This window comes from Pelophylax lessonae (assembly GCF_965119305.1).
Source record: "Pelophylax lessonae genome assembly, chromosome: 5".
NCBI lineage: Eukaryota > Metazoa > Chordata > Amphibia > Anura > Ranidae > Pelophylax > Pelophylax lessonae.
In genome coordinates, this window is record NC_138772.1 from 288478283 (window position 1) to 288504266 (window position 25984).

At 44.0% G+C, this 25984-nt stretch overlaps 1 protein-coding gene across 2 annotated transcripts in view; it reads right to left on the reverse strand.

Annotated features, from left to right (window-relative positions):
- The window catches only part of OTULIN (OTU deubiquitinase with linear linkage specificity), a 135376-nt gene that overhangs the window by 15034 nt on the left and 94358 nt on the right, over positions 1-25984 (reverse strand). For both annotated transcript variants that reach the window (XM_082258413.1, XM_082258412.1), the window contains one exon: positions 13400-13666. In XM_082258413.1, coding sequence (XP_082114539.1) covers positions 13400-13666 — 267 coding nt within the window. The remainder of the gene's footprint in view (positions 1-13399; positions 13667-25984) is intronic.

Here is a 25984-nt window from a genome sequence, read left to right on the forward strand (position 1 = left end):
GGTTACTCCTTCCCACATCCTCCAATTCTTTTCTAATGGGGTCCTTTTTGTATCCTTTCTCAAGAAAACGCTTTTCCAAAACCTTTGATTGTACTTGATAGTCACTATCCGAAGCGCAATTGCGTCTTAATCTAGTGAATTGTCCCCTTGGAATGTTGCAAAGCCACATCTGGTGGTGACAACTATCCAAGGGGATAAATGCATTCCTATCAGTAGGTTTGAAAAAATTCTTTGTTCTCAAGGCACCTTCGCGTTTATAAATCTCAAGATCGAGAAAGGCAATCTTTTCCTTCTCCAAATTCCATGTTAAAGTGATATTTTTGGTGTTACTATTCAACCTATCCATAAATGTTTGCAGATCTGCCATGTCTCCTTCCCATACCATAAAAATATCGTCAATATAACGTCTGTAACAAATAAGTTCCTGTGGTAGGGTGCCAAATACAGCCTCTTCCTCCTCTAATTAAAAGGTAAACTTATCCTTTAAAGGAGTTGTAAAGTCAGGAAGGTTTTTTATCCTAATGCATTCTATGCATTAGGATATAAAGCCTTCTGTATGCAGCAGCCTCCCCAGCACCCCTTAATACTTACCTGATTCCCATCTCCCTCCCAGCCATCCGGGACTCTCCCTCTGGATCGGCTGAGAAACAGCCGTGGCACCATTGGCTCCCGCGGCTGTCATTCAAAATCAGTTAGCCATTTAGGAGAGAGAGAGAGAGAGGGGGCAGGGCCGAACTGCAGCTCTGTCTGAATGGGCACAGAGAGCTGCAACTTGGCTCGGGTACCCCCATAGCCGCTTGCTTTGGGGGCACTTGATAGGAGGGAGGGGCCAGGAGCAGCAAAGAGGACCCAAAAAGAGAAGGATCCGGGTTGTTGATTTTGATATTTTCTCCTGTTAAATTCTGATATTATGTATTTACATCGCTACTCTGACGTTAGCTGCCATAACCCCAGTATTTTTCTACACAAATGGCTGTCCTCTTTCACATAAAAGTGGTCCCAGTGGTGGATTCGCTGCGGGATCACTTTTATGGGTGGTGGGAGGGGTGACCACCCCCCTCCCGCTGCTTCCCGGTCATGTTCCCCGCTTACTGGTGCTGGGCAAGATGGCGCTCACTCGACTATGCCCTTGGAGGACCAGAGCGACGACCTTAAAGGGCAAATTTAATATTTTTTTTATTGCTTTTAAAGTGTAGATGTGAGGTCTTTTTGAACCCCAATCTCACATTAAAGAGGACCTGTCCTGCTTATTTCTATTAGAAGGGAGGTTTACATTCCTTGTAATAGGAATAAAAGTGATCAAAAAAAAATTCTTAAAAAGAGACAGTGTAAAAATAAAAAATTTAAAGTGCCCGTCCCTTTGGGCTTGCGTGCAAAAGCGAACGAATACGCAAGTCGCGCCCACATTTGTGAACAGTGTTCAAACCACACATGTGAGGTATTGTCGCGATCGTTAAAGAGAGCACTTATTGTAGCACATGACCTCCTTTGTAACGCTAAACTGCTAATCTGTAGACACTTTAAAAGCGTTGATAAAGATAGTCTAGAAATTTGTTATGGGGCTTTTAAGGTGCAAACACACAAATAAATGATGGAGAAAAAATAATTTTGATAAAACCAATTTTACAAATTTGTATTCATCAAAAATTACAAACAATATTAGGGATGTGGTGCTTATTAAGTCTATCTCCGGCAACTATTTAAAATCCACTTTTAAAGCGTTGCCTTTGGAGATTTTCAAGTACCAAAGTTTGACACCATTCCACGAGCGTGCGCAATTTTGAAGCACGACATTTCAGGTATCAATTTGCTCAGCGTAACATCATCTTTTACATTATAGAAATAAATTGGGCTAACTTCACTGTTTTCTTATTAAATTGTAAGCAACAAGTGTCAGAAATAGGCCTGGTCATTAAGTGGGTAAATAAACACATTTTCAGGAAAAAAAAAAAGGCATCGGTTTAATGTGAGTGGCACAAAAAGCAAGCCCTGGAGATGGATGAATTAACAATTTAGGGAAAAAATTAAAGCGGGCAGTTCCTGCATAAAGTCAAAGCTTACATTCTAATTTCTAACACTACAACTTTTAATAATATACACCATGGTAAGAGACACATTTTTACCACCAAACAACCAATATGTTTAAGTAATGTATTTATAATATCCTAGGCAGCTTTACAGGGAGTGCAGAATTATTAGGCAAAGGAGTATTTTGACCACATCATCCTCTTTATGCATGTTGTCTTACTCCAAGCTGTATAGGCTCGAAAGCCTACTACCAATTAAGCATATTAGGTGATGTGCATCTCTGTAATGAGAAGGGGTGTGGTCTAATGACAACACCCTATATCAGGTGTGCATAATTATTAGGCAACTTCCTTTCCTTGGGCAAAATGGGTCAAAAGAAGGACTTGACAGGCTCAGAAAAGTCAAAAATAGTGAGATATCTTGCAGAGGGATGCAGCACTCTTAATATTGCAAAGCTTCTGAAGCGTGATCATCGAACAATCAAGCATTTCATTCAAAATAGTCAACAGGGTCGCAGGAAGCGTGTGGAAAAACCAAGGCGCAAAATAACAGCCCATGAACTGAGAAAAGTCAAGCGTGCAGCTGCCAAGATGCCGCTTGCCACCAGTTTGGCCATATTTCAGAGCTGCAACATCACTGGAGTGCCCAAAAGCACAAGGTGTGCAATACTCAGAGACATGGCCAAGGTAAGAAAGGCTGAAAGACGACCACCACTGAACAAGACACACAAGCTGAAACGTCAAGACTGGGCCAAGAAATATCTCAAGACTGATTTTTCAAAGGTTTTATGGACTGATGAAATGAGAGTGAGTCTTGATGGGCCAGATGGATGGGCCCGTGGCTGGATTGGTAAAGGGCAGAGAGCTCCAGTCCGACTCAGACGCCAGCAAGGTGGAGTACTGGTTTGGGCTGGTATCATCAAAGATGAGCTTGTGGGGCCTTTTCGGGTTGAGGATGGAGCCAAGCTCAACTCCCAGTCCTACTGCCAGTTTCTGGAAGACACCTTCTTCAAGCAGCGGTACAGGAAAAAGTCTGCATCCTTCAAGAAAAACATGATTTTCATGCAGGACAATGCTCCATCACACGCGTCCAAGTACTCCACAGCGTGGCTGGCAAGAAAGGGTATAAAAGAAGAAAAGCTAATGACATGGCCTCCTTGTTCACCTGATCTGAACCCCATTGAGAACCTGTGATCCATCATCAAATGTGAGATTTACAAGGAGGGAAAACAGTACACCTCTCTGAACAGTGTCTGGGAGGCTGTGGTTGCTGCTGCACGCAATGTTGATGGTGAACAGATCAAAACACTGACAGAATCCATGGATGGCAGGCTTTTGAGTGTCCTTGCAAAGAAAGGTGGCTATATTGCTCACTGATTTGTTTTTGTTTTGTTTTTGAATGTCAGAAATGTATATTTGTGAATGTTGAGATGTTATATTGGTTTCACTGGTAAAAATAAATAATTGAAATGGGTATACTGTATCTTTGATTTTTGTTAAGTTGCCTAATAATTATGCACAGTAATAGTCACCTGCACACACAGATATCCCCCTAAAATAGCTAAAACTAACAACAAACTAAAAACTACTTCCAAAAATAGTCAGCTTTGATATTAATGAGTTTTTTGGGTTCATTGAGAACATGGTTGTTGTTCAATAATAAAATTAATCCTCAAAAATACTCATTTGCCTAATAATTCTGCACTCCCTGTATAGTCAAATACTGTAAACACACACTGTTGGAGATTGGATGTACTTAACACATATTGAAAAAAATGTAACTAGAAAGCCTCATTAATGAAGCGTATATAACACAAATGATGCATTTATCATTTTCATTTATATTTAAACTTCTAAATAATAACCACAGGTTTAAATTCCACAGCAATAATGGAAAAATCAAACACAGAAAAAAACAACACATGACCTGTGTGTGGAAAAACATTTCCAAATTAGTCAGAGCAATTGTCTATACGAGATTCAAACTACACACAATAGAAAGGGACGATAACACAGAATATGTATTGTCAGGTATCAGTTATCTGCCTGCAGAAGGAAAGAGCCCACAGATAAACAGGAATTGCTTATCCAGCTTTAGGTCAAGATGAAAACCCAACAAAGATACATAGGGCTGCACAAGGAAGAAGAAATAAAGGGGAGAATACCTACACACAGAATGAAAAGGATCCCACTAGTGTCAGCGCCGGTTCACACTATAGCAATGTCAGACATCGCATGTAATTCGCACCGCACTGCTCTGCAAATCACATGCAATGTCTGTGTGAAGCGAATTCAGCCATGTAGATTGTATGGCTGAAATTGCATCGCATTCGGAACAAAGTCGTGCAGGACCCTTTTTTTGGTCCGCACCAGAATTGCATCACATGGGTGTTTACACCTATGCGATCTGATTCCTTTCCAAATTGACAGTTCGCACTGCGATATGCGAACTAATCTGGGGGTGTCATTAACTTTGTATTGACACTCCCAGCAGTTCGCATATGGCAGTGTGAACTGCCTGTGGGTCGGGTGCGATGCGGGATCCCGCAATGGATTTGCAGGGTTCCCGCATTGCATCAATGTGAAACGGCACTCAAGCATGCCTGTTCATCTCCCCCGACTGAATACATTTTTAACAGGTTCATAAAATGACTACTTGATCCTCAGTATGGTAAAAAAAATGGGAGTTCAAACTGACATTAAAAGCAGGCGTCTGAGAGGCGTTAAACGCCCCTTAAACACCTATGCACAATATACAATAGACAGCACACAGTGCTGTTCACACGATCAAAACATGAAGCGTTAGCATCACGTCGCTTGGAAATTGAAGTATCATGTCGAGCCAGGAGACGTTTGAAGCCTTTCAACGCCTCCCATTCAAGTCTATGGTAACGCTTCACAAATGCTCTGGCAGGCAGTTGCGGTACGGTTGCTGGTCGTGAAGATTAGCTTATTAACTGTAATGGAATAGGCATTTGTGAAGCAATTTTAATGCACCTTAACGCCCGTAAAACGCTTCAGAACTGCCTATAGTGTGCTTGGGGAGCATTTTTAACTCCTCATTAAGGCTTGTAAAATGCCAGTCTAACATACATACTAAAGCTCATTAAAGCGAGTCTAATACACAAGTAAAACAAAAACAACGGGTATAAAAAATTGTGTGGTTCAGAGCAAAAACAACAACATAAAGAGCAGTCTACAATCCATTAGTTACAAAACAAATGGAGACAGATCTCCAACACAACCACAAAGTACTACAGAACATTGTACAGCATTGTTACATCACTACCAATGCAATGGCAGTGCAATTAAAGCAAGATACACAAGCAATAAAAAAAAAAAAAAATGATATAATAAAAAATTTAACCATCCAAAAAAAGTAGGATAATAATATGTGACAGGGGAGTATATAGTATATATAAGTCTGTTCATGTCTAGAGCAGGGTACAAGTGTAGGGTTGCTCATCAGCCACCCACAACAGATCTTTTCAAATATTTTAGGGCTACCTTTATGTGCTTTCAAAAATGCAGGATAGAGTTTACCTTTTTTATCAAAAGGTGTGTACATTATTAAAGGCTAGGTTCACCTTTGAAATAAAAAAAAATAAAAAAAAAATGCACTTTTTTTTTACAGGAGCTTGCAAAGCATTGTACCCGTTATCTGTTTATTGTGGATGCAATGCCAGGCTCCTGCAAACTACGGGCTGTCAGTTGGAGATAAGGAGGAAGATTCAATGGACTATGAGTGCACGGATTACTGCATTAATTGTCAACTGAGAACCAAATGTCTATCTGCCGAGACGGCAGACAGGACTCATGATTCATTCGTTCACAGATCCCTGTGAATGAATGCTGTGGCTGTGTAGGCAGATCCCCACAAAGCTGCACCATTTTTAAATGCGACAGTGGCTGAGGGTGCCAAGAACCCATTTTAAGGGAGGGGCTAGAGGCATTTGCACCATGTTACACCCTAAATACAGGTGTTACATGTAACATGGTGCAAAAGATGAGCCCTAGCCTTTGATGGTGTCCAATATACTATGTGCAGAAGGAAACATTGCATAAGTCTCAAGGATGGTAATATAGACACTTGGAAAACTCTTTGCAGTGATTCTATCCACTGTTCAACCATAAGTGGGCCTACAAGTTTAATCCATTTAATTTTACTTGTCAGTGACAGTGAACTGTAAGAACTAGCAAGCATAGAGTAGTTACATTAAGAGTGAGCTAGGAGTAAAATCCATTCCATGTTACGTAGCATAACAGCAGTACGTTTTTGTTGATCAGTAATAGCATGACAGAGTTCAAAATATCTGAAAGTTATATTCTTTTAAAGAGGAAACTCGTATGTCATTTTTGTAAGGAATTAAGTATATTCGCATTATAGAACCTCAGCTTTTTTACATAGTTCAGAGTCTTCCAGATCAGTCGACTCCTCATAATATTTGTTATCCCACAGTGGTATATACTCATTAAAGCCCTTGTACTTAAAAAGGTTGTTTTCAAATGTTGCCATTATGATACAGATTAAAAGTGGAGTATAAATACCGCAGGTCAGCAAAAAATATGATAAACTCAAATCTAAACATAAAGAAAACCCAAAACAAATGTAGGATGTTTTTTTTTTTCTGTGGAGAATGGAGGTGTACATTACTGCTTGCTTGACTGCAATATCTGCTATATTTTACCAAAGTTTATTAAAAAAGAGAAGTATGAGATATAAATAAAGAAAAAAAATGGATTTTTGTAAAATCTTACCGTAAAATCCTTTTCTCTTAGCTCATTGACAGACGTAGTCCTCGGTGATACACCACCTTCGGGTTATGTTGCCTCCACAGGAGCAGGACTAGACAGGAAATTAAAAAGCTCTGGCCACACCCTAGGGGCAGTCCCAGAGGGTATATCCTCTCTCTCTCTGCCTCAGCAAATCAGTTATGTGAAAAAGCAGTCTTTAGAGATTTTAACCCAACTCAAAAAAACAGAGGGGCGGGGACTACGTCTGTCAATGAGCTAAGAGAAAAGGATTTTACGGTAAGATTTTACAAAAATCCATTTTTCTCTAGCGCTCATTGACAGACGTAGTCCTCGGTGATACACCACCTTCGGGACGTCCCAGAGCAGTATCACAACTGAGGGGTGGGAAAATGAAATCAAATCCCAATCTAGAAGGCCCAACCGGTGCCAACTAGAAGTTTACAATGCTCATCCTTAATGATGAGACTCAACAAAAGAGAGAAAAAATTTTTCTTTTTTTTTTTTTTTTTTTTTCAAACAGAAAAAAACCCTCGAGGTAGACCACCGGTCTCCTCAAATTGCGGCCTGCAAAACCTTGCGGCCAAATGAGGCATCCGCCGATGCCGTCACATCAATTTTATAGAATTTTGTAAAGGTATGTACCGACGACCAAGTGGCCGCCTTACATACCTGGACCACTGACGCCTGATGGCGAAAGGCCCAGGAAGTACTGAGCGCTCGAGTGGAGTGCGCCCTAACAGGGAACGGAGGACTCTGACCCTTAATAGAATAAGCCTGTACCACCGTTTGTCTAATCCATTTGGCAATGGTCGCGGCAGATGCAGGCAAACCCTTTCTGGGGCCATCCGTGATCACAAAAAGTGAATCCGTCTTACGGAATTGATTCCGTAGCTTTCAGGTATACCCTGATTGCCCGAACCACATCTAAGGAATGCAACGCATGTTCCTGATGATGCTTGGGCTGAGGACACAAGGAAGGTAGTACAATATCTTCATTCAGATGAAAATCTGAAACCACCTTAGGAAGAAAAGATGGCTTAGGATGAAGTACTACCTTATCCCTATGAATCACTAGGTATGGGGACTGGCATGATAATGCAGCCAGTTCTGACACCCTGCGAGCAGAAGTAATAGCCACCAAGAAGGCCACCTTCTGGGATAAAGTAAGCAAGGGAATCTCCCTGATGTTTTCAAAGGGAGGTTTCTGTAGAACCGACAAAACCAAATTAAGATCCCAGGGCGGTAAGGGCGCGCGGACTGGAGGAGCCAGGTGCCGCACCCCCTGGATGAAATTCCGCACCAAGGATTTGGTAGCTAAAGGCTTCTGAAAGAAGATTGCTAATGCTGAAACTTGACCCTTGATGGTGCTCAAGGCTAGCTTCTGCTCAACCCCTTGTTGCAAAAAGGCCAATATTCGAGACACCGAATAGGTACGTGGAGGAAATCCTAAAGATTCGCACCACGCAATATAAGTCTTCCATGTGAGATAATAGACTTTGCTGGAAGTCGCTTTCCTTGCTTTAATAAGGGTAGGAATGACTGAAGTAGACAAACCTCTGTCCTTCAGTACTTGGGTCTCAATGGCCAGGCCATTAAAACCAGCGACTGTAAAGCACGAAGGTAAATTGGTCCTTGAGACCACAGACACTCCCTGAGACGAAGTTCCCACGGAACGTCTGCGACTAACATGTCCAAGTCGGCCAGGCCGGCTTGAGGAGGCCAGCCTAGAATTTCTAGGACCACTGGCGCTGATTGGATCTGAACCAGGCGTCCCTAGAGCTATCTGGCCCCGACCATCCGAGAAAGTCTGGTCGTTTTCTGTTCCCACACATTTATCAGATACCTGATAGTTATCAGGAAAGGTGATCTTTTCTGGTTGAACCTCAGGGACCGAAGTCACCCGACTAGAGGCTACTTGGCCTATCTGGTCAACCAGATCCGATTCCTGTGAGGTATCGGGACTAATCTTAGGAAAAGGTAAAGGAAAAGATCTATTCAGGGAACGGTAACTACCGCTTCCTGTGGTACTTAAATGTTGGAAGGGAAGAATCGCACCGGTAGTAGTGGTTGATGCTCGATCTAATGTCCTGAATACCGGTGAAAACGTCCCCCCACCCTGAAACCGGGTGGGGGCGCACCTTCAGGCTGTGTACTCCTTTACTTCGGGTTTGGCTGGGTTGGTCCTCTGCTTGTCCGACCAGCCCTTCTTGAACCCTCCTGGAGGAGTCTTGCCTTTCCCGCTAGTACCAGCCGGGCGCCCTTTATGGGCGGTAAAGAAAGGTCCTCGCTTGTTGCGAGGTCCCTTAGCTTTTGCAGCCTGTGGCAAAAAAGTGCTCTTGCCCCCAGTGGCATCCTTAATGATTTCATCTAGGTTGGCCCCAAATAGACGATTCCCCTGAAAAGGGAGATTGGTCAAGGTCTTTTTGGAACCTAGGTCAGCTGACCAGCATTTTAACCACAGCACACGTCTGAGGATCACTGCTAACTTAGATGCATGCCCTAATAAGGGAGTAGTGTCCAAGGCTGCGTCACAGATAAACCGTAGCCCTTGTATGATCTGTTCCATCAAATCAGATGTCTCCTGGGGAATATCTTTTCCCCTAAGATCTTGGCGTACCATTTTCGCCCATTCCGTAAGTGTCTGGGAAACTAGACCAATAACAATTACTGGTCTAAATGCTGACCCTATCAGAGAGAAGATAGTGCGGGACTCTGCTTCTATCTTTCGATCCACCGGATCCTTAAAGGACGAAGTGTCCTCCACTGGAATAACCGTGGCTTTATTCAGCCTGGAAATAGGCGGATCCACGACTGGTGGTACCGTCCATTTCTTAACGATGGATTCCTCAAACGGATAGCGTCTAGCAATACGCTTGGAAATAGTAAAGGTACGTTTAGAATGCTCCCATTCTCCTTTAATCTGATTACCAAAACATTTAGGTACAGGAAAAGCCTTCGCCGTCTTGATGGGCTTATTAGTACCAAAAGGCATCTCTGTTTCAGTTGCCTCTGCCGGTAAAGCCTCAAGTTTTAAGGTTTCCTGCACTGCCACAACTAGTGCGTCCACCAATGCTTCTTCCTGAATTATAGCAAGAGAAGAAGCGTCCTCCTCACTGTCTGAGGGGGCTTTACCTGGGATAACAGCCCTTGCAGAGGAACCTGCAACTGCCGTGACCATCTCTGAATCTGAGTCAGAGGTGTCAGATGGTATAGGGGTAGGCGGGGGTCGCTTCCTTGACCCCCGTCCCTGACAGGCCGCCTCCACCCGAGCCACCATAGACTCCAAAATTGCTGTAAATGACTCTATACTCTGTGCACCGGCGGGTCCCGAGGCCCCCTCGAGGGAAACAGGTGGGGGAATATGTGTGGCAGGGTCCATGATAACTCCAGTTACTTCCTGGATAATATAATTCAAAAGTAAAGAAAAAAACTTTTTTTTTTTTTTTTTTTTTTGACCACCAGCGCCACAAAAAGCCCCTTAGTGTTACCTGCTAGGGATCCCTATCGATCGGGAGAGAGAGAGATAGACCCCCAGGCTCACCACTTGATGCTCAGAGTTAAACTGCAACAGGTTACAGCGCTGTCTTGACAAACAGGAAGTCTTTTGGCTGGCTGCCCAGGAAGAAAGGAGGCGGCTCCGCCCCTCTGCACGCCTTCCGGCGCCTCCCCCAAGCTCCACGAGGTGTAGGATCACCTCAAACATGGCCGCCCCCATGCTGGAGACACGAGGCTACGCCAAAATGGCGGCTCGTGCGATCCAGCAAAAAAAATGGCGGCGGCCTGTACTGAATAGCGGTGTGCTGCAGGGCACACAACACTCTCTCTGCATGGGGATATGGCGTGGTTGGCGGTACCGGCCCTGGCGGACCGCATGGCCGTTCGGGAGGCCTGCTAATAGCTGGAGATCTGATTTGGAAGGCAGTCTACATGTCCGTGGCTTCTGACTGGTAGGTAGCTTATACTTAACCCATAAGATTCCCAGAATGCCACAGATTACATTTTTTAAACATGTATACAATAGATTGTTAGCTCCCAAACCAAGCCTCCTGGCTTTTTGCACACATAAAATCACACTCAAAGTAGGAGGATCTGTGACATGTTATAGGATAGAAAGGACTCTTTCTTACCATACAGAGAGGGGCCCGCGTTCACCACAAAACCCGTCAGGGAAAAAGGGGGAACATACTACTCACCATACCGGAACCAGGCGGGCACCAACTCCTGACAGTACCCCTCTCCACCGGGGCGGGAGGGCTGTCGACCGATACGGACGCCGTGACTCATGGTCTTTGGCGTTTCAGCGAGACGTTTAACTCGCGGGTTCAGTCCTTTTAATGGGACTTTGTCGCGGCCGACCCAGCGCGGAGCTATGGCCTGCACGCGCTCGTAGGCTGAACTGGGGTGACCACCGGATCTCAACATCCAGCCCGTCGCCCAGTTCAGCTTTCTTGCTTGAAGATCTCACAGGAACACTGGAGAAAAAAAGCTGTCTAAAAAATCCTTTAACCGGTTGCCGACCGCCGCACGACTATATACTGCGGCGGTCAGCCCCGGCCAGGCAGAGTGACGTATCGGTACGTCACTCGCCTGTCACTGACTTGCGAGCCTATAGCGGGCGCGCCCGCGCCCGCCGAGGCGCGCGCTCCGCCGCGGCTCGTTCACAGGCAAGTCAGTGCGTGTGACCGGCGGACTCGATGTCCGCCAGTCACACTGCGATCGCTCCTGTGAAGGGAGAAAGACAGAGCAGCTTGTGTAAACAAGCTGCCTGTCAGTTCTCCCTGTGTAAAAGTAAAGATCTGACCGTTCTACTATGTAGAACGGTTGATCTTTGCTTTTACACCAATAGCAATGTCCCTACACAGTAGAAAGCACGCCCCTAGGACACACTTAACCCCTCCCTGTCCAATAAAGTTAACCCCTTCCCTGCCAGTGTCATTTTTGCAGTAACAGTGCATATGTATAGCACTGATTACTGCAGTAATGTCACTGGTAACCCCAAAAGTGTCAAAAATGTCAGTCAAGGGTCCGATCTGTCCGCCGCAATGTCGCAGTACCGAAAAAAAAATCGCAGATCGCCGCCATTACGCGTTAAAAAAAAAAACACCAAAAATGACAAAAATCTTTCTCTTTGTTAGTAAACGCGATAACTTTTGCGCAAACCAATCAAAATACGCTTTTTGCGATTTTTTTTACCAAACATAGGTAGCATAAAACAAATTGGCCGAAAAATGTTAAAAAATTTTGATTTTTACTTTTTTTTTTGGGGAATTTCATATAAAAAATGTGAAAAATATTGTTATTTTTGCAAAATTTACGCTCTTTTTTTGTTTATAGCGCGTGATCAAAAAATCGCACAGGTGATCAAATACCACCAAAAGAAAGCTCTGTTTGTGGGAAAAAAAGGACGTCAAATTCGTTTAGGTACAGCGTCGCACGACCGCGCAATTGTCCGTTAAAGTCACGCAGTAAAAAATCGCAAAAAAACCCCTGGTCCTTTAGCAGCCAAATCCTCCGGGGCTTAAGTGGTTAAGAAAAAAATTCTTGCCAGGACCTAAGATCCCAGCAAGGTATCTAGGTCCTTACTCCTAACTAGACAGAAAATAACTGATTTGCTGAGGCAGAGAGAGAGAGGATATACCCTCTGGGACTGCCCCTAGGGTGTGGCCAGAGCTTTTTAATTTCCTGTCTAGTCCTGCTCCTGTGGAGGCAACATAACCCGAAGGTGGTGTATCACCGAGGACTACGTCTGTCAATGAGCGCTAGAGAAACATACATACTTGCCTCCATGCTGCACCACTGGCCTGATGCTGCAGCTGTCCCACACTGGCTCCAAGCCCATGGCTGCTGATCGCTCAGCGTATGGTGTTCTCGGAGAGGAGGTCATCACTCTACAGCACTTACTGGAGAGCTGGGCTAGAGAGGGGGTGGGTGCAGCTGGCTTAAACTCTCAGCTGCTCTGAAAGGTGGAGCCAGCTGTGAATCAGGAAGCTGGAAGGATCCCAACAATATGGATGAGATCCTTCTGAAGCATGTAGAGGCTCTGTGACATCAGCTGACAGCAGGTTTTTGCTCGCTGTCAGCAGATTCTGGGTCACAGAAGAGCATAGGTGTGTGCAGTCCTTTGACCCACAAGGGAAATATGGCCAAAAAAGTTTTGCCTATACTTCTCTTTTAAAAGTGCAAAACAAACTCTATACCCTTTCCCAAAACAAAATCATAATATAGATGTATATATGATGACATGAATATTAATGCAATATGGAGTTTGAATGACCATTTTTGAATAATTCACTCAAGTTATATTTTAGTGATTCATGAAAATAGTAATGTGTGTGTCATTAGGCAAGTCAGTAACTATGACTTCACTGCTTGCATTGGAGGTTCAGTTCAGTGCCTCATTAAGCAGTCAGGAAAAATGATAAAACATAAAATCAGTTAAGGATTTGATCTGTTTTCAAAGTATGCCAAGGGCAGCAATAAAAGTTATTTTATTTTCCTTTTCTGGTAGGTTCCTTTTAAAGTCCAAATCCAAGAACTAAATCTCAAAATATCTACATAACTAAGGACAGCAGATGTCATTTATTCAAGACATAAGTGTTATTCTTAATGGCACATACCTGTTCAAGCCCTCCAGAGTGTCCCACTTGATTCAAGTGATTCTTCATAAACTCGCAAGGATTATTAGATGTGTTCCTAGCAAAGAGCAGCCAAGAGAACACAGGCACTTCCATGCCATTCTCATTGGCATTGTATAAGTCAACAGCAGTTCTCAGCATCAAAAACTTCACAGCCTCGTATAAACAGTACTCGTCTTCTGTTTGGAATATCTCATCACAAGCCTCTTGTTTTTTATCGGAAATCTTCATTTTGCTAATTTCAGCCCACTGGAGACAAGGAGAGACAAGATTAAAACAAAACACATCTCGATGCTATTACTTCAAGGAAACAACAATGCTCAAGTACACTTTCAAGGAAACAACAATGCTCAAGTACACTTTCAAACACCACATTTTGTGCAACTAAAGTGAAAGTAAACCCTTTTGTAAATTTGGACCTGCAGGTAAACCTATAATAAGGTTAACCTGAAGGTTTTTTAAATATCTCCTAAACGTGCACATTTAAGTGCCGGTTCATACTAACGCGGCACGACTTCGGGGGGCGACCTGTGAGGTCGCGTACACCGTGACTTCGGCGCGACTTGCACGGACTTCATATAATGAATGTCTATGCAAGTCGCTCCAAAGTCGCCCCGAAGTAGTACAGGAACCTTTTTCTTAATCGGAGTGACTTGAGTCGCTCCTATTAGAACGGTTCCCGTAGCACACAATGGACCGCGACTTGTCAGGCTGACCAGTCGCCTGACAAGTCGCGGTAGTGTGAATGTAGTCTTAGGAGATATTCAAACTGCATGCAGCCGGTGATGTTACTGATGCATGCGCTCTGAAGGGATGGCATACCCTTCAGGGCTTTGTGCCATGGTCTATGACTTCCTAAGGAGTGACAGCAATGCAGTGACGCTAATTAGACAGCCAGGGGACACAAACCCGGAAGGAGACTGGGTGAAGATGGAACCGCCTTCAGCAGTGACAGCGCACCACTGGAAGGCTTCGTTGTAAGGTAAGTATATGCAATGTAATGCATTCTAGCACATTATGCAATTGTTTTACATAGTTTGTTTAAAAAAAAAAAAAAAAAAAAAGCGGTTACTACTGCTTTAATACTAAACCATCACAAATCATTATTAGCAAATTAGGTTGCAAAAATGTACATCTACACACAAAGAAACAAAACATAAGTCAAATACAGTGGCTTAGCACTCTTGCAATATAGTGCAATGGTTTTAGCCTGAAACCCCATCTACATCTTTGGGGAAAAAAAAAAAGGAACATGTCCCTGTGTTGTGTGGGTTTCCTCCTAGTGATCCCGCACACCTACATATGTTATCCAGTGCACCCTCAGCACAAGTGCTTATTAGTCACATAAGCTCACATGTACTTTGTGTATATAATCATTCTTTGCATATGGAACAGAAAAGACAATAACTGACTGTTAGAACAAATAGAATAAAATTCATCTATTGACTGTACAGCTACACTCCGCTTCTGAAATTCTACCTTCAACACATTGTAGCTTCGTATTCACAAATCCATTTCTGATGAAGTTGCTAAGCAGATTAGCAGAGGAATGCATTTTTGTGGCAATACAAGCCCTGGTATTCTCTTCACTGTAATACAGGATTATGCTAAAATTGTATATAAAATACTCAATACAGGATTATGCTAAAATTGTATAGAAGATACTCAATACAGGATTATGCTAAAATTGTACATAAGATACACAGTTCAACCTATGCTTGATGTACATAGAAAACTGCAGTGTGTAATTCACTAATACACTTCTTTACAGACTCTGTAACAGTGATGTATTAAGTCAGCTTGGAGTTCCAAGGCATATGGCTTTGTGCTACAGAACTCTTTCATTTTACCTTTAGGCCCCTTTTACATCGGCACTCTCCACCAGCAGATCCGCCCGCTCAGCAGGGAATCATTGCTCTATTGATCCCCACTGAGCTGTTGCAATGATCTGTGCAATTTTGCTGATGTTGCCTACAACAGATTCCCAAAAGGGCTGGATAACTGAACATGTCCAAAAGATGTGGCAAAAGTCCCCTTCCAACCTATCACAGCGCCAGCATGTTGGAGGGATAGTGTGGTTAAGCCAGTGCACCCTGGCACAAAGATTCTTTCTTGCTAAGATTCTAGTGGGTAGACATCAAGCTGTTATACTAAAACGTATTAATGCGGATCAAACAGGATTTAGAACAGGCAGATATGCCCAGATGCATGTCAGGAGACCCTTTGTAAACCTTCAAACTTCACACAATAACTCCAGGGCAGGGGTAGTGGCTTTGTTATAAATACCAAGAAAGCCTATATATCGGTGGAGTGGCCCCATTTATTCCATCTGTTGGAGTCCTATGGTTTTGCACCCGTTTTTGTCTCTTGGGTTAGACTGCTGTATGCGGAGCCGATGGTATGGTAAGGCTATGGGTAACTGTTATTATTTCTGAGCCCTTTACTATTTTCAGGGGGACCAGGCAAGGGTGCCCATTGTCGCCCCTCCTATTCGCCCTGGCCAGAGCCCCTAGCTGCAAGATTACGGTTAAGTGACTCCTTTTATGGTCTTCAGGTGGAGCAGTAGGAGGAACACGTCTCTATATATGCGGACGATATGCTCCTTTATCTCCAGGACCCGGGCCCCTCACTTTCAGCCGCATTTGCTCTGATCCAAAAGTTTGGGGACAATTCTGGCTTCTGCATTAATTGCGCCAAGTCGTCCCTGTTCCGTTCCATTGACAATGGTGTGATGGTTCCTGGAGACTGCCCCATTCCATTGTCCGGATCTTTTAGATATCTGGGGATTCAAGTTCAGCTACCCATTTCTAAATTCCTGGAGGTTAACTGGTCACCGATAATAGAGGTTTTTCTTGAGAAAATACATAAATGGCAGACTCTTAACACTCACTGTGATGGGGCGAATAAATCTATTTAAAATTATTTTTCTCCCCAAGTGTTTGTTCATACTATCCAACTCACCCGTTTTTGTGCCAAAACAAGTCTTCAAGGGCATATATTCTATTGTGGTTGGGTTCCTCCTACTCCTATTTTGCCTCTCAACTGATCTTTTTGCATTGGAGATTTTTTCCCTAAATTCCAAACGCGACCATTTTGTTGGAAGCTGCGGTAGCGACTTCCCAGGAGACCCTTTTAAATATGATTCACAGGAAGGGAGTCCCGGGTAGGAGGGTTTGCCAAGTGATGGCTCTACCTAGGAGGATTTTTCATATATGCTCCCAAAATGTAGGGGATACACCCTTAATGCTTTCGCCTAATAGCCCACTATGGTACAATAAGTGTCTGGGGGAGTTGCTTAAATAGGGGGATGGATTTGTTTGGGCCCGTTTTGGTATAAAGTACCTACATCACATATCAGGAAGGCAAGCTATGCTCTTTTGACCAGTTACGTGGGTAGTTCAGGATACCCAGGACCTGGAACTTTAGATATGCTCAGCTACTTCATGCGGCCATAGCTCAGTTTGGAAGTGGAGAGATCCAGGTTAAAAATACCTTTTTGGAGGCTACTTTGTTGGACCATGCACTAGCCAAGAGGATTTCAAGGTATTACCTAGCATTGGGACCCGGGGATCCCAGTTGATAGCACGAGCAAGGACTAGATGGCTGGCTTTTGCACCGGAGTTATCGGAAGAGTTGTGGCAGGAGGTGCTTGACACTTATCTTACCACTATTATCTCCCCAACAGATAGGATGATTCAGCTTAGGTTCCTTCATCAGATGTATTATACACCACTAAGTTTGTTCCGCAAGCATAACAGACTCTGCAACCTGTCATAAATGCCCGGGGGCTGAAGGGACTTTATTTCATATGGTGTGGGAGTGTACCAAGATAAGGCCTCTGTGGTCTATGGTGACTGAGTTTATAGCTGATAAATTTGCTCTAACATATGCTCCCCCTTGCAATGTCTATTGGGAATTTTTTAACAAGAAGAGTTGGGTGTACAGTGCCTTGCGAAAGTATTTGGCCCCCTTGAACTTTGCGACCTTTTGCCACATTTCAGGCTTCAAACATAAAGATATAAAACTGTAATTTTTTGTGAAGAATCAACAACAAGTGGGACACAATCATGAAGTGGAACGAAATTTATTGGATACTTCAAACTTTTTTAACAAATAAAAAACTGAAAAATTGGGCGTGCAAAATTATTCAGCCCCCTTAAGTTAATACTTTGTAGCGCCACCTTTTGCTGCGATTACAGCTGTAAGTCGCTTGGGGTATGTCTTTATAAAAGTTTTGCACATTGAGAGACTGAAATTTTTGCCCATTCCTCCTTGCAAAACAGCTCGAGCTCAGTGAGGTTGGATGGAGAGCGTTTGTGAACAGCAATTTTCAGTTCTTTCCACAGATACTCGATTGGATTCAGGTCTGGACTTTGACTGGGCCATTCTAACACCTGGATATGTTTATTTGTGAACCATTCCATTGTAGATTTTTCTTTATGTTTTGGATCATTGTCTTGTTGGAAGACAAATCTCCATCCCAGTCTCAGGTCTTTTGCAGACTCCATCAGATTTTCTTCCAGAATGGTCCTGTATTTGGCTCCATCCATCTTCCCATCAATTTTAACCATCTTCCCTGTCCCTGCTGAAGAAAAGCAGGCCCAAACCATGATTCTGCCACCACCATGTTTGACAGTGGGGATGGTGTGTTCAGGGCGATGAGCTGTGTTGCTTTTACGCCAAACATAATAACGTTTTGCATTGTTGCCAAAAAGTTCGATTTTGGTTTCATCTGACCAGAGCACCTTCTTCCACATGTTTGGTGTGTCTCCCAGGTGGCTTGTGGCAAACTTTAAACAACACTTTTTATGGATATCTTTAAGAAATAACTTTCTTCTTGCCACTCTTCCATAAAGGCCAGATTTGTGCAGTATACGACTGATTGTTGTCCTATCGATAGAGTCTCCCACCTCAGCTGTAGATCTCTGCAGTTCATCCAGAGTGATCATGGGCCTCTTGGCTGCATCTCTGATGAGTCTTCTCCTTGTATGAGCTGAAAGTTTAGAGGAACAGCCATGTCTTCGTAGATTTGCAGTGGTCTGATACTCCTTCCATTTCAATATTATTGCTTGCACAATGCTCCTTGGGATGTTTAAAGCTTGGGAAATCTTTTTGTATCCAAATTCTGCTTTTATCTTCTCCACAACAGTATCTCGGACCTGCCTGGTGTTTTCCTTGTTCTTCATGATGCGCTCTGAGCTTTAAACGGATCTCTGAGACTATCACAGGTGCATTTATACAGAGACTTGATTACACAAAGGTGGATTCTATTTATCATTAGTCATTTAGGTCAACATTGGATCATTCAGAGATCCTCACTGAACTTCTGGAGAGAGTTTGCTGCACTGAAAGTAAAGGGGCTGAATAATTTTGCACGCCCAATTTTTTCAGTTTTTTTATTTATTAACAAAGTTTAAAATATCCAATAAATTTTGTTCCACTTCATGATTGTGTCCCACTTGTTGATTCTTCACAAAAAAAATACAGTTTTATATCTTTACGTTTGAAGCCTGAAATGTGGCAAAAGGTCGCAAAGTTCAAGGGGGCCGAATACTTTTGCAAGGCACTGTATATACCAAACTATTCCTTAGAATTCTTTATAGAAGCTCATAGCAAGGAGGTAGATATCTATGGAAAAACTGACGCTAGGGATGTGGATAAAAGTAATAAATGATGACATTCTGCTATATGTGCAGAGCCCACATCACCGATGTGCCTGTTTTTTGCTGCCTAACTAAGTGCAATCTTATCCATTAAAGCCTTAACTGTTTACAGTCTACACTTAGAAGTCCCTCTTTTCTTTTTTGCATACATCCCACGGAGCTTCTGTGAACACTACTGCTTGGGGCATTTGATATATGTTCTCTGCCTGGTCCATAGCTGCTAAGTGCTACATGCTTGTATACCTGGAGCCTGCTGATTGATGTGGACGTATACTGCGTTTTTTGGCCTTTTGGTAAAAAAGGGGTCAAAATATGAGGCGAGGGAATACATGTGCTGTCTGGTGGAGGGGGATCACAGTTTGGAGTTGCTGTCTCCTACATCTCTTTTCAACACCAAGTGGATCTAAGGACTCTTCTGCAGTTTTCTTTGGGGCTTTTTTCCTTTATTCATACATAATATATTGTATATGTTATTAAGAGGATTTGCGCTGCACCATTTTGTTTGATTATTCTGCTATACCATAAGACATAGGAGGCATGGGGTTCCCCCAGGAAGTTCAGGAAGGTGTGGTTTTGTTGGATGGACTCTAAGGACACTCTGGGAGGAGGGGGGGAATTGATGATTGAGAGAATTACACTGCGGAGGGATGCTGCTGCACGAGTAAAGTATCTCGATATGTCATTAACAAGGTTAGGGGTTAAGTGCTACACACGGCCTGGTTCACAGGGCTTGGGCCCCCTTGCTTGGTCTGCATCTACCCAATGTTTATTGTAAATAGTTGGTATAGCCAAAGGATGAGGCCTGTTGCCTCCTTATTCACACAGGAAGTTGGGGTGTCTCACGGGGGAGGGAGGACAGGGGAAGTAGGGTAGTTATGGTATTATCCTATTTTATTATTGATGCGGTATATATTTTCTTTGTTTAAAAAAAACAAAAAAACAAAAAACAAATAGACTCTTAGGAATAAGGGGTCTAGTATGAGGCCCCAGATGGGGACTTCTATGTTTTTGAGGTGCTGGCCCTTTAGGTGCCCCTGTGAATGTCTTATGTTAATATGCCTTGTTTCAAATGTACATAATTTTTGTCTGCGATTCTTACTTTCTGGTAAAAATCTAAAATAAATAAAAATAATGTGATGGGACATTAGATTTAGACCATAATGAGGCAAAGGGAATCATTGCTTCATTATCCACTTTGTGCAAGATGGGCCTATTGTATTTAGCCCAGCTATGTGGATCTGGCAGGGCATAAAAATGCTGTAAAGAGGGTTATTCCAGGGAGGTGAATAAGGGGAGAAAACTGAAGGGGATTTAGATTCTAGGTTTTATTTATTATCAGCATAGAATGGATGCGGCAGTATGGGACTTTAAGCACGCAAAATAAAATAAAAGTTGTAAGGCCTCCAGAGAACCCAAAACGGCCGCTTCCAGCATCATGCAAGAGTTGGTTACCTCTGGCTAAAGGTACCAATGAGCCATCAATAGTTTCATTGCCTGCAAATACTTATGGCAAACTGGCAAAGCCAGCCCCCCACGCAAAAAAAGGCCTCAATAAAGTAGCAAGCTTGTAGCGCGGTGCCTGGGGGGCCCCGTAGAAAGGAGGAAAATAGTCTATTTAATTGAACAAAAAAAAGGTTTAGGGATCCATTGTGGAGAGTGATGAAAAAGCCAAGTAAATTTGGGGAGTAGTTTAATCTTTAAATAAATGTATACATCCCAACAGACCACGGCAGATTGCCCCACGCCTTAAGCCTAGCCTTAACCTCTTGCATAACAGGCAGTGAGTTTAGAGAGACATAATTAGAAGTTTTACAAGAAACAATTATCCCAAAATAACAAAACATTTCAACCCGCTGTAGCGGTAGATCTTTCTAAGCGTGTACCAATGCACCATCATCAATAGGAAACGATGCTTAACTTATGCCAATTAACCCGAAGGCCAGTGACAATAGAAAAGGCATTAGGGATCCTAAGTGCACCCAGGAGTGAGGGACCCGCATCATGTAAGAACAAAAACATATCATCAGCATACAGGGCCACCCTCAACCCACCCCACCCGTAGCCCTTGAATATCAGAGGAAACACATAAGGCCTCTGCAACTGGTTCAATTGCTGGGGCGAAGAGGATGGGGGGTACCACGAGTCAACCTAAAAAGGAGCAGACAGGCTACCTTCAAGGCTAATCGAAGCAGTGGGCTGAGAATACAGGATACATATCCGTTGTATGAAATAAATAGGCAACCCTATTCTACATAGCACCTCCCAAAGGTACGTCCACTTAACCCTATCAAATGCCTTTTTGATATCCAATGAGGCTACAACTCTGGTACCAATATGAAGATGCTGTGCACGTATATTTGTAAAGAGTCTACAAAAATTTATGTGAAATGTAAAAAATATTTCAAAATAAACGGGGTAAAGAAGAAGTATACAGATCACTAGAATACCTGAGAAACACTCCCCGATTCTCCTCAGTAGAGGAAGAGACCGTGGTACCCTCTGGAGTGTGAATTTCAGAAATAGGTGTGATAGGTCTGTCATTTTAGGCAGGCATGGCTATAAAACTTGCTGTTCCTGTCCCCTTGTTCAAAGAATACCTGTCTGCTGTGTTGTAAAGCTAACCTAGTAACCTATGCAGCCATCATTGGGTGGTCAAAGTCCTCTGAGGTATTGGATATTGCATTAGATGTAGCACTCTCATCCACCTCCCTCTGCAAAGCTGAGACCTCAGAATTATGCTCTGCAAGAATGACTGCAATGAGAGTGACATATTGTCCCCTGACATAAGCATTAAAAGAATCCCACACAAGACCCAGGGAGATAGATCCCTTGTTTGTCTGCCAATAGGTCTGAATGGCCTTGGGTACTTCTGCTACGGCCTTAGGGTGTGAGATCCACTGTGGACCCAAACGCCATAAGGACACATTACATGTTTTGCAAGATCTAACAGTCAAAGCCAGGGGGTTGTGATCAGATAGTCCACTGGGTAGATATTCAGCCGCTTGAACATCAGCCAACAAATAGGTACTCACAAAAGCAAGGTCTATGCAGGATGCTGTTTTATGGAATGTAGAGAACAGGTAGAATAAACTCTGATAGAGGGGTTTTTCCACCTCCATATCTCTGTCAATTCGGCAGCCTGCGCCAAGACCCTGAGCTCTCCAGAAGAAGACCTCAAAAGGTGAGGGCCTATTCTGTGGATAAAGTAGCGTTAAAGTCTCCTATAACTAGAAGTTTATCGGGGCAATATGAGGAGATCTTATCTAATATCGCATACAGCAAAAGGGGGTGTAGAATAAACAGACACTATCACATATTTATGACCCCACATACATAAAACCATTATGACATATTTACCTAAAAAGTGTCTGTATGAACAGCACCCACTACACAAGGAAGCGATATACTGAACAGCACAGGAACACCTCTAGCAAAATTAAAGTATGTGGTGTGAAATGTCTTCTGTACCCAAGGTTTCTTAGATGCCAAGATTTTTATGATCAAGATGTGTGTCTCTTGCAGTAACAATATCTGTGGGGCATAGGACTTAAAATATTTGAAGAATCATGCACATTTGAATTTAGAGTTAAGCCCAGGACATTCTGAAAGTCTTCAGATGTTTACGAGTCATGGGCTTCCGAGGGGCAAGAAAGCTAGGGCAAAAGACCAAAATGACAGGGAGAGCAGGGACATGAAGGGCAGCAAAATGGACACGAGCCAACATACCTAAAAAAAAAATAATATATCATCAAAAAGAACAGTTGAACAAAACAAAAACTGTTATGGCCAACAAGCCTAGCCTACCAATGAACCTGCAGACCACAAAAACTAGGTCAGAGAAGCACAGGTTTTGTCCCTTAAAAACATACTAAAGTGTAGTTATAACTAACCAATTCATGAGGGGAGCCAGAGCAGGAACTCTGTCAGGCTAACAGGCCTTAAAAGTCTCTAGGAAACTGCTAGGAGCTTTAAAAACAGTCATAAAAGAAGTAAAAGAAGGGACGCTGACCAAGGGCCCACGAATGGACTATCTACTGGATCTAGCAAAAAAACAAGGGGGTCACCCTCCGAGCCCATCCATAGAGGCCCACATAATAGGAAATAGCCTTAAAAGGAGGCCGCCTGCCGTTATGCGGACGCGCAGGCAGGGTACCCTGATAGTCCCGCAGTGCTAAAAAGGAGCAGGTGCCCTACACAATAATGGTGGCATGGCTGCCATCAAAAAATAAACAGCCCCCACAGCGCCACCCCTTCCAAAGGAGGCGCCAAGCTGGCCGCATGGCCTAGTAGGCTGCAAGCCGCAGCCTAAATTTTTGAGGAGGCACAGCCACAAGTGCATTAATCCCAGCCAGGCAAATGCCCAAAAGAATGAGCAGGGGCTTCAGCTAACCTCACTTTTGTGGACGCCCAGCCGCTTGAGCCCCAGAGGAGCCGACCACCCAGGGGTAGCAGAGGGGAGGGCAGATGCCGAAACAGAGGGTAGTGGCTGCAGCCACCCTTACTGGGGTCGCCCCACATAGCTACCGACCAGTAGGCCACAAAGCTGAGGTTTAAATTTTTAGCCGGATCTGGCCGCGTGATGTGCGGATCCACGGATCCTAAACCATCAGCTCCCCGAGCCCAACAACTGGAGCCCAGAGGACGTCCCTGCTCTGGCCACCAATCCCCAGGGTGGCGAGGAACCCTGCTTAACCCCCCATTGCGTACCAGGAAAAACCCAGCCAGCAGCAACTCCAACAGGCCCCCCTTAAGAGCCTGTGGCAAAAGCCAGCTTATAACCTCACCCAGGGAGGTATGGGGGGGGGGGGCGGAAGACCCACAGTGACCAACAAAAATTTTAGAGGGGCTGGGGGGGAGGGGAACCAGAGGCTCCCACGTCCACCCCAAAACCCTCAAGGGGGACAGCTACTTACCATACCAGTACAGGGTGGGCACCGCTCCTGACAGCCCACCCCTTCATTGGAATAGGGGGGCTGTCGGCTAGGAGGAACGCTGTGACTCAGGCAGAGGCCAGGTCGTATGCGCCCCCGCGAGACAACTCGCAGGACAGCCCCCCCGCCCAATGTAGTGGCTGACCTAGCGCGGAGCTGAGGCCTGCGCGCGCTCGCTGGCCAGACTGGGGGGACCTTCTGGATCTAGATTATCCAGTCCGTCGCCCAGTCTGGCAGTTGATTGTAGATTCTCACAGGAACAAAACAACAAAGATAGGAAAATGTTCCATTTAAAAGGAAAAAAGTGCCAGGACCAGAGATCCCAGCAAGGAACTAGGTCCTTACTCCTGACTAGGCAGAAAAAAACTGAGTGCCTATAGCTGAGAGCGGGAGTATACTCCCTGGGGACTGCCCCATAGGTGTAGTCAAGCTTTTTCCTGCCTAGTGTCCTACTCCTGTAAATGAACCCGTTAACAAATGTATTCCTCTGCAGGGACTCAAATTACATTTGTTCAGGTAGGATTCTAAACACAAGTTAATATTCTTCTGATACATTATCCTGATGGTTGAGAGAGAACAGGAATCTCCTTATAATTCATCAACCCTTGAAGTGATTTTATAAGAGAATGACAGAGCGAGGTGTATGGAAGGTGTGTTGTTTCTTTCCCCCCTTTTTTGGGGGGGGGGGGGTTCTATAATAGGAGGTGTTCTTAGTAGTTTTATGTATTAGCTAGGGAATGCCCAAAGGCTATATTTTGTACCTATACATCTCAATTTTTCAATAAAAATAAATTTTCTAAGAGGAAAAAAAAAAAGTACCGGTTCCAACTTACATTCAACTTAAAGGGAAACTCTAGTCAAAAATGAAAATATTTCCCTATTAATAGTATGTTAAATATCTATCTTCGATATTATTCATTTTCTGGCTAGCTGCTTGTGTAGCTTAGAAAATCTTATCTAATCTAGACAATCAGCTTCTTCCTGTTCTTCACCAACAAGGTTATCTCCTTTTATCTGAATTTGATAAGCTGTCTTTCACTTCCTGAAAAGGTTGTTGGTCTTTCTTAGACAGGCATGCCTAGACCTGCCCAGACCCAACCCCATCCCTCCTATCCTTCACCATGATCTCCTTCTGTTTTCACAGCCTTGTTTAGGCTAGCACTTATCCTGAGAGAGGGAGAGAGAGACAAAGGGGGAGAAAGAGAGAAGGAGGGGGAGGGAGAGAAGGAGGGGGAGGGAGAGAAGGAGGGGGAGGGAGAGAAGGAGGGGGAGGGAGAGAAGGAGGGGGAGGGAGAGAAGGAGGGGGAGGGAGAGAAGGAGGGGGAGGGAGAGAAGGAGGGGGAGGGAGAAAAGGAGGGGGAGGGAGAAAAGGAGGGGGAGGGAGAAAAGGAGGGGGAGGGAGAAAAGGAGGGGGAGGGAGAAAAGGAGGGGGAGGGAGAAAAGGAGGGGGAGGGAGAAAAGGAGGGGGAGGGAGAGAAGGAGGGGGAGGGAGAGAAGGAGGGGGAGGGAGAGAAGGAGGGAGAGAGAGAAGGAGGGGGAGAAAGAGAAGGAGGGGGGGGTCAGGTGACTGGAGCAAAATATGAAAGAAATAAGGTACAAAGGAACATTTTAGAAAGCTTAGAAGGATAGAGATCAATTTCTATTGCTCATTACATGAGTTTTGGGCTCCATTTCCACTAGTGCAACTTGTTATGCTACTTTGGACACAAACTCGCTTGACAAGTCACAGCCCATTGATTTCAATGGCACCCGTTCCCATCTATGGCACTTTGAAAATCAGCGACTTTGAAAAGGTGCCTGCACTACTTTGATGAGACTTTATCCAGAGAGTGTAAAGTTGGATCAAAGCTGCACTCAAAGTTACACTCTAAAATTGCACAACTTAAGAGAAAATGTAGCCACTAGGCTACAGTGCGACTTGAGTGCGACTGAGTGCAGCTTGGATCCAACTTTACACTCTCTGGGTCAAAGTC